General features: G+C 39.8%; 2 protein-coding genes across 5 annotated transcripts; one reads left to right on the top strand and one right to left on the bottom strand.

Annotated features, from left to right (window-relative positions):
- The first annotated feature begins 696 nt into the window (after positions 1-696).
- Positions 697-3092, top strand: LOC148371959 (trypsin-3). The gene is made up of 5 exons (XM_088326591.1): positions 697-803; positions 2070-2232; positions 2309-2562; positions 2645-2781; positions 2860-3092. Exons 1-5 carry the CDS (start codon positions 764-766, stop codon positions 3007-3009), a joined length of 744 nt encoding a protein of 247 aa, XP_088182717.1. The 5' UTR covers positions 697-763; the 3' UTR covers positions 3010-3092.
- Positions 3093-3838: 746 nt separating this feature from the next.
- LOC148371958 (uncharacterized) lies at positions 3839-13907 on the bottom strand. Of its 4 annotated transcripts, none has more exons than XM_088326588.1 (4): positions 13779-13907; positions 9526-9676; positions 9388-9442; positions 3839-7461 (listed from the first exon to the last, which is right to left on the bottom strand). In XM_088326588.1, the coding sequence occupies exons 3-4, from the start codon at positions 9436-9438 to the stop codon at positions 4015-4017; spliced, it is 3498 nt and encodes a 1165-aa protein (XP_088182714.1). In that variant the 5' UTR covers positions 9439-9442; positions 9526-9676; positions 13779-13907; the 3' UTR covers positions 3839-4014. The 4 variants fall into 4 exon arrangements, with proteins under 4 accessions (XP_088182714.1, XP_088182715.1, XP_088182713.1 ...); XM_088326589.1 differs by lacking the exon at positions 13779-13907 and adding an exon at positions 12898-13180 and having other exon boundaries at positions 9353-9442; XM_088326587.1 differs by lacking the exon at positions 13779-13907 and adding an exon at positions 12898-13180.
- Between the last annotated feature and the right edge of the window lie 21 nt (positions 13908-13928).

The raw sequence follows: 13928 nt of genomic DNA, 5'->3' as shown, positions 1-13928 counted from the left end.
AATTAGAATTCTTTTTTTCTGGTCTGATTAAACCCTCACTTTTCAAATTGAAAATATTTTCCGCATTCACACCTAGTGACTAGTTTCTTTTGTCAAAGTATTATCAGTCATTTTCAAAAGAGGCGTTGGTGATAAAATGATTGCATTATTTCAATGTTTTAGTAAGTGAAGAAATGTTGTTACACTACCCCAAAAACAATCATAAAATCAATGTACCTACTGCAAATAGAATTTTTGATTAAGTTGGATTCAGGTAGGAAACTGATGATTTACAATAAAGCGTCTTAAATGGTTGGAATAAAAAAACAAAAATGCTATAATTTGAAGAGGTTTTCGAACTATTAATATACACAAATTATAAATGTCAGTTTCTATAACAGTAAAAATGGAAATCTTAAATCCAAGACATTAGTGGGTATACATTTTGAAACACAATTTTTTCACTCCACTCAGGACAATTACATCTGGACGAATCCAGAGGTGGAAAAAAGTAAGAATTAAGAATATCCATATTGTTGCATAAACAGCTAACTTTGGCAAGACTCGTTGCTCATGGGTGCTACCTGGTGTATGTCAATTTGCTACTTATGTGCACATTGTCAATAATTTGGCTGCTGTTTTGCAGGTGTATGTTCTCACGAAAAGTCCAAAAGATAACCCTATGCCAAAAATGGAAACCCGTGTGCGATAGCAGGCAGGCAGCGGGCTTTATAAGGACTTGCATTTGAACCCAGCTACCACCAAGGCTCAGAAAGGACACACCATGAAGGCTTTCATTCTTCTAGCTCTCTTTGCAGTGGCTTGTAAGTATAGATCCTTGATATCAACATACCTTTTCGTCACGGTTCACAAATACCTTACTCAATTGAAAATGCTACAAAGGCAAGCTAAGCAGTCACAACGCTGATCGCCAAGCACTGCAAACCTTTCACAGAGGGTGAATTTATTGAAGACCGTTGAAAGATTGCCAGGCTGAATAGTCGGCCCTTAAACATTTTCATTTGTTCAAATCTGGCCCGCATTCAGAAGAGTTAAGACACCCCTGCCCTACCTAGAAAAAAGCCTGGGGAGGGATGGGCACCACCAGACTGTACTTGTCCAAGACACACCACAGGAAGTGGTCTCCCTGCAACCCTAATGGTTAAGGGATACGTAAACCATAGGTATTGCATCACTTGTGGCTTTGATTTTCTTTGAAAAACAAACTTTGTAGCAATTATGTTACGTCAACTGACCGATAACGGAAAATGGATAATTAAGCAAATAGAACAATAACCCTTAAAAAATCCCCCCCTTTGCTTTTGTGACAAAACAAAGGCTCTTTGTTAAGGACTTGATGTTCCGTGTAATTTTGTATTTATATTCATATTATTTATTTTAATGAATGAATAGCTAAATATATGAAAACATGAAATGGTTCCTTCAAAAATAATTCAAAATAAGGTATATCGTCTAAAATTAGGCAAAAAAAAGTAAATTAACAAAATTATTAGTAAAATTTTCAAAGTGATTTCATTACATAAATATTCACTTAATTGGTAAAGCTGTAAGTATTGTGTAAGGGCTTCTACCAAAAAGTAATGGACCTGCCTACACCTCCACTGACAGAGATCACAGATCCTTAATTGCTTGGGTCAATGAGGCACCAATGAGGACGCAACTCTGGACAGCTTTCTCTATTGTTGAAGTTTCCTGGCCTGTTTTTGGATCAAAGTTGGCAGCATCTATTGCTTTACGTTGTCAGCCCAGTTATTTTTCAGTCTTCTCCTCTTCCTGCCCCTTGGACTGTGCCATGGAGCATGATTTTGTAACATGACCATACCACTGCAGTTTTCATCCGCGCACAGCTGACAATAGATCTTTGTAGGGTCCAAAGTGTCCCCTGATGGTGATGCGCACCGCTATGTAGCCGATGCCTAAAAAATTCCTATAGCTTTTCCATGGTTTGGATTTTCTTTTCCAGTTTTGCTGGGAGAATCCACTGACGGTGTAATACCCCTTAAATAGATCAACCCTGAACTGGGATAGAACAGTTTTAGTAATGGTATATTGTTCTGAAATCCAACCAGTTGCCGCTCCCATCGACGATGAGGACGACAAGATTGTCGGAGGGTACGAGTGCAGAAAGAACTCTGTGCCCTACCAGGTCTCTCTGAACTCTGGCTACCACTTCTGCGGAGGTTCCCTCATCTCCAGCACCTGGGTGGTGTCTGCTGCTCACTGCTACAAGTCGTAAGTCTCCAAAGCCGGCAAGAGTTTTCTGCAACATTGTAAACTCAAATGAACCGAAATACTTGTTTCTGTTCAGCCGCATCCAGGTGCGTCTGGGTGAGCACAACATCGCCGTCAACGAGGGCACGGAGCAGTTCATCAACTCCGCCAAGGTCATCAAACATCCCAGATACAGCAGCCGCAACCTGGACAACGACATCATGCTCATCAAGCTGAGCAGGCCCGCCACCCTCAACAGCTACGTGCGCACCGTGTCCCTGCCCTCCAGCTGCGCCGGCTACGGCACCCGCTGTCTGATCTCCGGATGGGGCAACATGAGCGGCTCTGGAAGTCGGTGCAAAACCCTGACATTGAAAAACTCTTACTTCAGGTGTCGACTCTCACATCACATGTATTGTTTCTTCACCGTCAGACAACTACCCTGATCGTCTGAGGTGCCTGGATGCCCCCATCCTGAGCGACAGCAGCTGCAGGAACTCCTACCCTGGACAGATCACCTCCAACATGTTCTGCGCCGGATTCTTGGAGGGAGGCAAGGACTCCTGCCAGGTATGAGTAAAACCATCCGATTCTTCCAATGACCAATCTCCTCAATGCTCAAGAATCTTTTAAAATGTATCCGTGTAGGGAGACTCTGGTGGCCCCGTTGTTTGCAACGGCTACCTTCAGGGTGTTGTGTCATGGGGTTACGGTTGTGCCCAAAGGAACAAGCCTGGTGTCTATGCCAAGGTCTGCAACTACAACTCCTGGATTCGCAGCACCATGTCATCCAACTAAAGACATTGCATTTCAGAGCGGTCTCTCCATAACACATTTAATGTATACCAAACTGGTTCAAGTAAATAAATGATAAAACTCAAGCTCCTGTGTCATCTATGAACTGGACTCCTTAGGGTTGCTAGGCTGTGAGACATTCAAACAATGTTCAGTTGGTTGTTATTGATGAAAACTAAAGACGATTTCAGTTCTTTACTCTTGTAATTGTGGCCTGTGCAGCCCTTGGAGACGCTGTAATTAATTGTGAATAAATCCGACTTGACTTCTCTGGTGTGACTGCCAGGTGTCATGTTTAGAGGAAACAAGCCCCAGTGACTTACCAGGACAATATCATCCTCACGGTAAAAGCATGGCAGTGGCAGTTTGATTTGGCATTTTTCAGGCCCAGGAAGTTAGAGACTAGTCAGGATGGAATGAAAGATGATTGCAGCAATGAATAGACACATTCTGGATAAAAACATTCTTGAAAGCTCTCGCCTCAGACTGGGGTAATGGTTCATCTTTTAGCAGGACAACACGCTAAGCACACAACCAAGATATCAGAAAAGTGGTAACAACACAACTCTGAGAATGTCCATCAGTGTCCCAGCTACAGGCTGTTTAACGGTTGCCAACTTTTTTTGAACAAAAAACATAGGCCCAAAGATTTTACCAGCTTCACTTATGGTCAGCCGGAGACAAGTTGTTAATTCTAACACCTGCAGCATGTGAAAACTATTAAAATGCATTTCAGTTATTTTTGGGGGGATTACTTTGCTGTATTTTAGAGCTTGAAAATACTTTATATTCAGATGAAAGTTGAAAACAAGTGACACAAAACACAAACAAGTACAGAGTGAAAAGATTAAGTGCCTTTTTAATTAGATTGACGATTAGGACTGGAAGACTACACTGTTTAATACATTTGAGGGTCGTTTATGTAATTTATACATTAACAAAATACAAAAAACACGCAAATTGGATAAAAACAATATGTACGATTTCTTTTGTGACAATATTGGCCTATTACAGTTGACATTGTGCATGCAGCAAGTAATGGTGATAAAGATCTGACAGGTCAGGATATTCATCACCACACATAGCACAGGTAAAGCCTTGTGAAGTGCTTTTGTTTGGGAATGATGTTTTCTTTACAGTTTTAGAAAGAGTATTTTGCTTTTTTAGCACCATTTGGTCTTTCCTGGGCCTACCCGGTACCGTCTTGCATATATGTGTGTTTCTGGGACTTGGTGGAACGTTATCAAAACCAAAATCCAGATTTTTGTCAGACGCATTAAATGTGGTCCAGTCCTCGGGATTCAAGGCTTGGTTTTGGGAACTCTGAACAACATTGCCGATTGGTGTAGAGGACCCAAAGGTTTTGATACTTGATTTAAAACCCAATGCTTGTGATTGGTGGTTGGTAGAAAGGTTTAACATGCTGGGTGGATGTGAAAAAGCATCGTTCACGGCATCATCTAAAACAGGGTCTAGACGCGTGATCCGTGCTGAGAAATGGCAAAGTTGGTGATTGAACAAGAGATCAAGAGTTCTAAAACGACTGAAGCAGTGTTCACAATTATAAGGCCGGTGAACAGTCCTGGGCTTTGTCTTAATCCAGCAAAAACCCGGGTGCTCTTTCACATGTTTTTGGTAGGACTCAACAAAACGGAATCCTTTCCCGCATGATGCACATGAGAAGCGGCCTCGGCGGTGTCGATGAACTCTTTGATGACGCCACAATTCGGTCCAGCTTTTAAGCGTTTTCCCGCAACAGGAGCAGGTGTATTGTTGATGTGGCGCATGAGTAAGCATATGGGCCCGTAGTCTGCCCATGTGCCTGAACAAGCGACCACAATTGGGGCATAAATAATGCCTGGGGTCCGATCTGTTGTCTAGTTGGTTCAATTTTGACACCAAATGTGAACACACATGGGCTCGCATACCCGACGGTTCAAAAAGTTTTGAGTTTGAATTCTCGCACTTGCTTTTGTCGGTTTTGTATTTGCCTTTAGTGGAAAGGGAGCTCATACTCTGTTCTGTTGACAACTTGTGCGAAGGCAATTTGTACTCAACAACTGACATTCTCTTTCCTGCTTCCACTCGCTCAAAGGCAATCGGTCTTTCCATTTGGCACATACGTAAATGGCCGTTGAATTCGGACATCATACTGAACAGTTTGTTGCAAACTACACAGCGATAGAGCTTTGCACCAATGTGACCAACCAGGTGCTTGTTGAACTTTGGTAGGCTGTCCAAGACGTTCTTGCAGATGTGGCATGTGTACGTCAGTGAATGCTTTGCTTCACGATTACCGGGCTGTGTTTGGGGGCTGTTTCCTAGTGTTCTACAAGAGTGATTTCTTGCATTGCTATAGTGGACAAAGGACTTTTTACAGTCTGTACAATTGTAGCGCTTTACCGACCAATGCGTTAACTCATGCACACGAAGAAAATACAACTGGCCAAAGAATCTGCCGCAAATATTACAATCGTAAGGCTTTTCCTTGGTGTGGATACGCTCATGTCTTATGAGGGCGGATTGAAATCTGAATGACTTCCCGCAGTACTGGCATACTTTGCTTTCACTCCCTTCGGTGACCAAGTCTTCCGGAATATCCTCTTGTCTTAATTTCAAAACTTTGTGATTTGGTCCTTTAGGATCTATTTTCTTGAGGTTCAAAATATTGTCATCTGAGAAAAGTTTGCAGTTTGGCTTTTTTTCAATTTCTGTCATCTTTAGATGTGTCCTAAAATGGATTTTCAAGTATTTTTTCTTGTTGAAAACTTTTTTACATTCAGAACATTCAAAGGGACCATCACCTGAATGACTGCGTTGATGTATGAGGTACTGAGACATAAATTTATATGTGCGGCTGCAGATACCACATTTAAGGAGGGTTCTAGACCCTTCCTTGATGTATATGAGGTTTTTGTTCACCTCGGAATTTGGATCACCACAGACCGTTTTTTGTCGGGTTTTACTTTGATCATCATTACTCACCAAAACAGTTATTTTACTCCGTCTCTTACGGCCTTTTCTTCGTCTTAAAATTGTTAGCGGTCTTGCGCCCTGCTGAGAAGAGCTAGAATTGTAGGATTTGAGCGAGAGATCTGAATGATCTACTGTTGCGTCCATGTTTACAAATTTGATGTCAGACGATCTCTCACCTTGTTTGAAATGTTTTTTAGGACACGGTTCAATTTTATTGTTTTTTGACTTTACCATCTGAAGAGAAATTGCATTTTTTGAATTGTTGAATTCGCTTTGACAGTCTAACTCCTTAGTAGTTGTATCATTACCTAATTGTACTTTGCGAGAACTATTATCAAAGCTGATGTTGTCAAAGGTCAGTTGAGCCACGACACCCTCTGTTCTTTTCGGTTTTTGCAGTTTTAAAAAATGTGGTGAAAGGTGACCAATGTTGTCATTACCCTGCAGGTCACTGTCCCTTGGCTCAATTGTCTCTCGGGAAAGTGACAGATGGGATAAGACTTCTTTATTCCCACAAATATTCACCTGAAGCTGTTCACCATCCATCTCCTCTTGCTTCTCTCCAATACAGCCCCCGGGCCTTGGGGACAATTGTCCAGACATTACGTTTACAGTCATTTGCTGGTTCTTTCCATCCAAAACGTGCAGTTGGCGCATCTTTGCAAGATTTTGAGAGGTTGTGTCTGTGGTGAGCTGAGACGTAGCTTCCTGAGGGAAATCTGGTTTGAAAACTTTAGCAGAAATTTGGGAATCAGGTTGAAAGTCCAAGTTTTCATGAGTTTGAAGTTTTGTGCCATTACGAGGAGTAAGAGACACTTCAATTTCTTTTGCAGCAACTGTAACATCACAGCAGGAGTTTTCCTTTGGTGTCATGAGTTGGCATTCTAGTTGACTTGATAGTTTTTGTGATGGAGTGGCAAGATTGGCAAAAGGGGCTCCACAAACAACATCAGTAACCGCCATTTCCATTTTTGTTGGCCTTACTCTTTTTCTTTTAGGTAGGTCATCTCCAGGTTTGTTATTTCTGACTTGTACAGAGGGCTCATTACTGGCCATTTTGTTCAAGAAATTTTGGACTTCGTTGGAAACAGTCTCGACGTTGTGGCTTTCGCAGGAAGTTGGCACTTGTATCGCATTGGCAATTTCTTCATGTTGCTCATCCACATGTCTGTCAGTAGTAGTACACATTTTCTCCTTAAGCACTGAAGGTTTTATACTTCTAACACTACCACATTTCACTTGCTCAGCCACATGATTCTCTGTTGTCAAATGATACATACTTGTAGGTGCCATTTGACCCTTTGTATCCATCTCCAACTGTAAAGCGACATTTGGTTGCGAGTTGACAGCAACAGTTCCTTCGGATTTTACGGTCTCCGATGAGGAAGCTGTAGACAGAGGTTCAGATTGATTTCTCATTTCTATTTCCTCTTCACAAGAATCCTGGCTGTCTTCACTGCTTTCTGTATCTTTATGCACCTAGAGAAGGCAGAAATATTGGATAAATCACCCTTATAATTTCCCTTAATTCAGTCCAAAAAATATAAACTTTCAGTAGTGTTATTAAGTTAATAAAATAAAAAGCTAACTACTATTAAATTTTTTCAGTACTCATACAAAGCAAATACACAATTATTATTTAATGTAGATATAACTGTATCAGACTGTAAATCACTTCAAAATTTTAGAATATTGCTCCCTCTTGACACAGAAGACAACATCGCTTATATTTTTGGATAGGAGATAATGATGCTAACGTTATGTGAAAAACGACGACGCTATTGTTCGAAATTGAAGAAGCTAGTTTCCTCATAAAAGATGAAATTGTTATTTTCCCGTGTAGAAGAAGTTGAATTGATTTGTAATTATTGTCATTGATATCAAAGTTGTGAAACATTGTATGGAACGAGATTGGACATGGCACTCCATTGTAAGTTGATGCTCATTTTCAGCCTACAAAAAGATAAAACTTTATTATTTTTTGTTATGCCTATTTTATACATTTATAAATGCTGAACAAAACTCCCTTGAAGTTGTGAGCGTGCACAGTTGCGCAATGCCTGGACATTCTCAGGTCACAAGGAAATCTATCCAGCGCATTCCAGAAATTTTTGGGTCGAAATTGCTAAATTAATACATGAGCAAATTATGCATTCATACGTGTGTGGGGGTAGGAAATGCTAGCAAAATGCATGTCCCCTCTGTAGTGTTTTTAAGAGTAGTTTGAAATCAGTATCAGAGAAAGAGAATAAGCTTGTGGGGGGGTTGTTTGAGACTCTTTCAAGTGGGTCGTGGCCCGTTTGACTTTGGAATTATCTTTTTTTTTTAAACTTTACTAGAATTAGGAGCAATTGCACCTCCACTACACTACTGATAAGTGGCGTTCTCAATAGCAAAGTGTCTTGTTTACATTTTGCCTCCACGCAGTGCATAGTGTAGACATAAAATTAAATAGACCCTCAAGTGACCTCATGAGAAAATGTTTGACAATGAGATACAAAAAGTCTCCTCCGGAAAACTAACACAAAGACGTTTTAGTAAGCAGATGTAGCATTTAGCTTCACTGTGACCACGTGGGCTCCACGGCAAGAGACGAGCAAAGACCGGCGTGCATGCTATGTTAAAAATGTTGGCAGCGGACAGCATGAAGCCAAATGAATTAAGCAGTCACTAAATTACATTGAACCCTAATCACGCTGATAGGTTTTTTTCAGCATGCTGAAAAAGGCAGCAAAGATTTTCCATGGACGTAGGTGAAGAGTTACAAGGAATATCAAGCAATGATTATTTTATTTTATGTGATCCCTTCAGAAAAAAAACAAGATAGCTTAATCTAGGCAGAGCAAAAAGGTCAAATCACGTTCTGTGCTGAAGCGCTGACGGATAGGGGAAATGTATTGGCAGTGCCTTTCCTCTATTTCACAGGAAACTTTTTTGCTCTGTTATGATTTGGCCCTCACCAACACCATACCCAAACCTACATCCATTTTGACGAATATGGCCATATTCTCCTATACTTTAATATGGATACAATATCATGCAAAGGTGATTTAAATCAATTTTACAGACAAATTATACATGGGTGGTGGGTGTGGTGGGGTTCTTGGAAGCGCGAGAGGATGTCCTCTTCTGAGGGTGGGCGTGACAGTAATTAATAAAAAGCATCGAGTCTCAGGAAGCGTCGGGTTGAAGTTATTGCTGCCAAATGGGTTCAGTTACTTATTCGTCCCTTTTATGTCATATTTTTGTCTGCTGTCTTAAGTTAAACACGGAAACCTATAAATGCTTGCGTGTCTTGGGTTAAAACACAATGTTTTTTCTTTATGTGTGCTTTTGATAAAGATCGGTTTAACAATGATGGTCGTCTTACACAGAAATGTGAAAAATGGCAAAAAGTTCAGATACTTTTTCATTCCACTGTCGTCCACTTTTTAAATCACAGGGAGATGTAGCCATAATCCTGAAAATGATAAGAATAGAAAATGGAGTGAATGATGAATAAGACACTAGAATGGAAGTACATTAGCCTTACAAACTAGTTGCCTCTTTGCGGTCTGTCGATGGATTAAAAGAAAAACAAGGATGTGACGTCACAGCTGTTAACTCAGAGACCGAGTAATCATCATTTGTCCTCCCCCTCAGACATTTTACTTCCCATGTCAAGTTTCTCGATAGAAAAAAACTGATAAGAGGCCTGAAAATAAAAGAAAACATACAAGCACTGACATCAGACATTTGACTTTTGAAGTGAAGGTCAAACCAAAAGATTCCATATGTTGTACAGAGCCGTGATTGATTAATTTTGAAGCCTGAGCAACATTGATGCTGTCATCTCTCAACATCAACGACCAAAATAGACCACCTTAGAGGAAGATATAAGCAGGAGGATTTTTGTGTCTTCCCTCAACGAATACTAACTAAATTGCTGTGCTAAAAATGGCCCGTGCCACCATTTTTTTCTTCGGAAATCCTTTGTTCTTTAGGGTGCTTTGCGCATAACAATCAGGCCAAATTGCAGTACAACTGTAGTTTTTTTAGGTCTACTAAAACAATGGTAACAAAATTGGGACTGCCCTGGGACTATAGTGTGCAATCATTTTCAATTTCATTTGTACGATTAAATGTTTTTAAATAGATTGCTCACAGCCCCTTCTAGCACTTAGAGATAGAAAAAAAATGTTAGGCTTTCTAGACATATTTTTTACATATCACCAGGTTTGGGTTGTTTTGTTTTTTTAATGTTTATAATGTTTTGTGTATTGATACCCATTGCTAAATCTATTGCACCCTGGTCATCCTGGAAGGGGGATTACATCTTGAGTGGCCCCTTCTAAAAGTTTCTTATTTTCCTCATTCTGAGGTTTTAGAGTTTTCCATTCCCCGCATGCCGGTTTCAGATGAGGGGATTGTGTAATTGTAACCCTTGCAGTCCTCTGAGATATTTTGTGATTAAGGGCTATAAAAATAAATGTGACTTGACTTGCCTTTGATTATAGATACAGTTAGAAAAATAAAAAATAAAGAATATAAGACCAAACACAGACATAAACATACTCACACGCTCTACTGTTTTATGCGACCAGTGTTTTTGGGGGCGGCAGTAGCTAAGGAGGTAGAGCGATCGTTTTAGGATTAAGGGATCCCAGTTCGAATCCCGGCTTGTCCGTGTTACATGTCGAAGTGTCCTTGGGTAAGACATTGAACCCCCAATTACCCCAATAAGCAGGTTAGCGCCTTACATGGCTGCAGAGATCACGGCCGCTATTGGGAAATGTGAAGCACAATGTAAAGCGCTTTGGGAAGTCATTGACTTGAAAAGCGCTATATAAATGCAGATCATTTCATTTCATTTTCAACCACTGTGCCGCGACACACTAGTGTGCCGTGAGAGATCGTCAGGTATGCCGAGAGAAATTATCCAATGTCACTTTTTAAAATTTTATAAAACATTTATGAATCATTTTCTGCAAATATTATGTTATTGTCAAGTGTCTGTGCTGTAAAAACTGGGGGTATTATAAATTATATTGTAATTACACATACTGTTTAGTGTCATTTTATAACATTTTTGGTCAGTTGTGTGCCGCAAAATTTTTCCAATGTTAAAAACTTGCCGCGGCTCAAAAAAGGTTGAAAAACACGGCGTTAGACTACTGCTTTTCTCCCCCTTGAAAATGCCTATCTTTGTTTTTTCCTTAAAACAAGTTTTTTTTTTAATTCAAACTAAAAAAAATTGACTCAAGACTAGTATTTAATCTTAGTTGGTTGGATCCAATAACCACTAGGGTCGTAGGGGTACCATTTCCTGCGGTGTGCCTTGGGCATGTACAGCCTGGTGGCCAGATGAATAAACCGCCCCAACAATTAGATTTCTGTTTTAGTAAGCATTTGCCACTTCTGGTTTTAAACAAGCATGTTTTTTTTGTGTGTATAGTCTGGGGAAAGATTGTGTTTATTTAGCACATGAAAATAGATTGTGCAAAAACACACACCAACATTTCGACTTTAAAAAGTGATCGTATGAAGAAATGAGTTTTGCGGTTAGTCGTATTAATATGATTGTTTAAAAAATACAACCTCCTTGGATTGCTTGAAAATAAAACATAGATCAAACTATTTTAAACGTGTGTTGCAAAGTAATCAATTTAAAATCATCCTTAATCCTTACAGTTCTTTGTATGATTAATAATAATCTTTGTACAATATGGGCAATAGTGAAGAATAATGGGGGAAAATACCATTTTTAATTAATCAGTGCATGTCTTAATACTTAGTCCGCAAATTCAAGCAAAGTCATGTTTATTTGTACAGCCCTTTATCACAAGGAGACTCAAAGGGCTGCACAGACCACAGATTATTGCCAACTGCAGACTACACCTTCCTCTGATCGGAAAACCTACATGAGTGCAAGGAAAAAGTCAAAAACCTCAAAGAGGAAAATGAAACGTCGAGAACGGACTGCACATGAGGTAATCCCCCTTCCAGGATGACCAGGCAGCAACGGATGTAGCAATTACAAATAATACACCAATTTGTCGACGTGAAATATAGGTCATTCGTAAGCTATAGAAGGGTGTTTTAGGCCTACATTTAAACAGTTCCACTGAGCCTGTAGATCAATCTCAATGGGAAAGTATTCCACAGTACCGGGGCCCGAATGGAGAACGCCCTTGAACCTGCAGATCTCCAAAGCTGCCAAACATTGGATTTCATATTTCAGAATACAATTTTTTTGTAGTCGCATTCAAGAGCGCATTTTATTTTTACGTCGAACGTGTATCTTAAACTAAGTTAGACCACATACCAATCCTGCTGTTACTGCAAAAGTCCAACAGATGGCACCGATGCACCATAAATAACCAAGGTACACTCGACATGGACTATGAAAAATGAGCATTGCTGATTTTGTTTTCGATTATTGTAGTTTTCATAATTAATGTATAATTCCTAATTTTTTACAAACTGGTGTAGTAATTAGCATAGTACAGATGATACGTAGTTTTGGGTAGCACTACAATACCAACCTGAACACTACAATTAAAAATTAGGGCTCGGAAAAAAACAACTTGTGACTGATTTTGGCACCACGCTTACTTCTCATTTGAATTAATCCCTAACATTAATAAATGAATCCATCTTTAGTAAAACATCTTCCTCTAAAAGCGTCCCTCTTGAGTCACTGCATTTGCATACTTCCATAGCATCTGAGCCTTATCGTCCAAAAAGGTTTTTATTTGCCATTTAAAAAAATCTGATGGCAATGCGTTTACTTCTTCTAGGCCAAGTTGTTAGCTTGCGCATGACAAGCGCTCCTGGGGACGTATTAACAGTTAGTTTATTGATGTGCACCACGAGTTAATCGAAGGAATTGTTCGTTGCGGGTAGTTTTATTGGAATAATATCAAAAGTGCTTGCCTGTGTTGATGAGTGAACTGTGGTCCATGCACAGGGCAGCTCGCTTGGCTTGCTAGCGCTGTTTAGACAGTACGATGCAATTAACAGCAGCGTAGCTTCGTGGTTGCTTTAGAAACCGACTGCCATGTTGATTAAAACCACAATAAGACTTTCTTAAAGACAGTTTCTTCTTTTGCTTCTTTCGAGTAGCTGAGCCTGAAACATTTGGTCCTGGTCTGGAGGCACTAAGCTACACAGTCGCAGCAGGCAAATGTCAATCACATTTAGCTACCGAGACGATTACTTCATGTGCTGTTGGAATTTTGGGAACGGCCTGCGCCACACTCGGGCGTCATGAAAATAAACACCATAAATGCTCCTGACATACGCAGATTGTTTCGCCTTTGTGCTTAAAGGCTTACCAATTGCATCTGAAGCTATATTTCCTAACTAAGGATATCGGAGTGGGGGAAGAGTTTCCACTTTTTGAAAATTTACGAAGACCACTCGAAGTAGACATTTGAATAATATCTGGGCGATTGAATGGGGCATTCACGTTACAAGTTAAGATGCAAAAGATCAAATTTCTGTAAAAATAACTTAAATCGTAATTGACCCTGTTCAACTGTGTTACTAGACTACGACCCCCGGGACAAATGAGAAGTAACTACATGAAAAACATTAATGAAATGTATTGTTTTTATTCCCGTAAGATTTATTTTAGTGTTTCGTTTTTTAGGGAACTGCTAATGTCACGTTTTCAAAATCAATTTTATTGATACCAAAAGAATGCTGAATCTATCATTTAACTATAATAGCAAAATATATTTATGCTCGTGCAGTATTACAAGTGTTCCTTGTACAAGGAATATTATACCCTGCTGGTTCAAAAGCATACTCACCTTACACATTGGACTGCCGCTTCTCCCTCTAATACACCTGATGATAAACAAATATTTACCGCTTCTTCAAATTTTAACATCAAAATCAATCTTAACATGGGACTACTATTTGTCTGTGGCCGTTTTATTTTGAAGTGAACCCAAGTCGTT

This window comes from Urocampus carinirostris, chromosome 2 (assembly GCF_059441175.1).
Source record: "Urocampus carinirostris isolate Australia breed hairy pipefish chromosome 2, RoL_Ucar_1.0, whole genome shotgun sequence".
NCBI lineage: Eukaryota > Metazoa > Chordata > Actinopteri > Syngnathiformes > Syngnathidae > Urocampus > Urocampus carinirostris.
The sequence above is the reverse complement of the archived record's forward strand: the minus strand, read 5'-3'. Positions and strand labels throughout refer to the sequence as shown.

Coding starts and splice junctions, on each gene's coding strand:
- LOC148371959 (XM_088326591.1), top strand. CDS start 764: ATGAAGGCTTTCATTCTTCTAGCTCTCTTTGCAGTGGCTT. Junction 2,563..2,644: donor CAACATGAGCGGCTCTGGAA/GTCGGTGCAAAA, acceptor CTTCACCGTCAG/ACAACTACCCTGATCGTCTG. Junction 2,782..2,859: donor GAGGCAAGGACTCCTGCCAG/GTATGAGTAAAA, acceptor GTATCCGTGTAG/GGAGACTCTGGTGGCCCCGT.
- LOC148371958 (XM_088326588.1), bottom strand. CDS start 9,438: ATGGCTACATCTCCCTGTGATTTAAAAAGTGGACGACAGTGGAATGAA. Junction 7,462..9,387: donor GACGACAGTGGAATGAAAAA/GTATCTGAACTT, acceptor TGCCTTCTCTAG/GTGCATAAAGATACAGAAAG.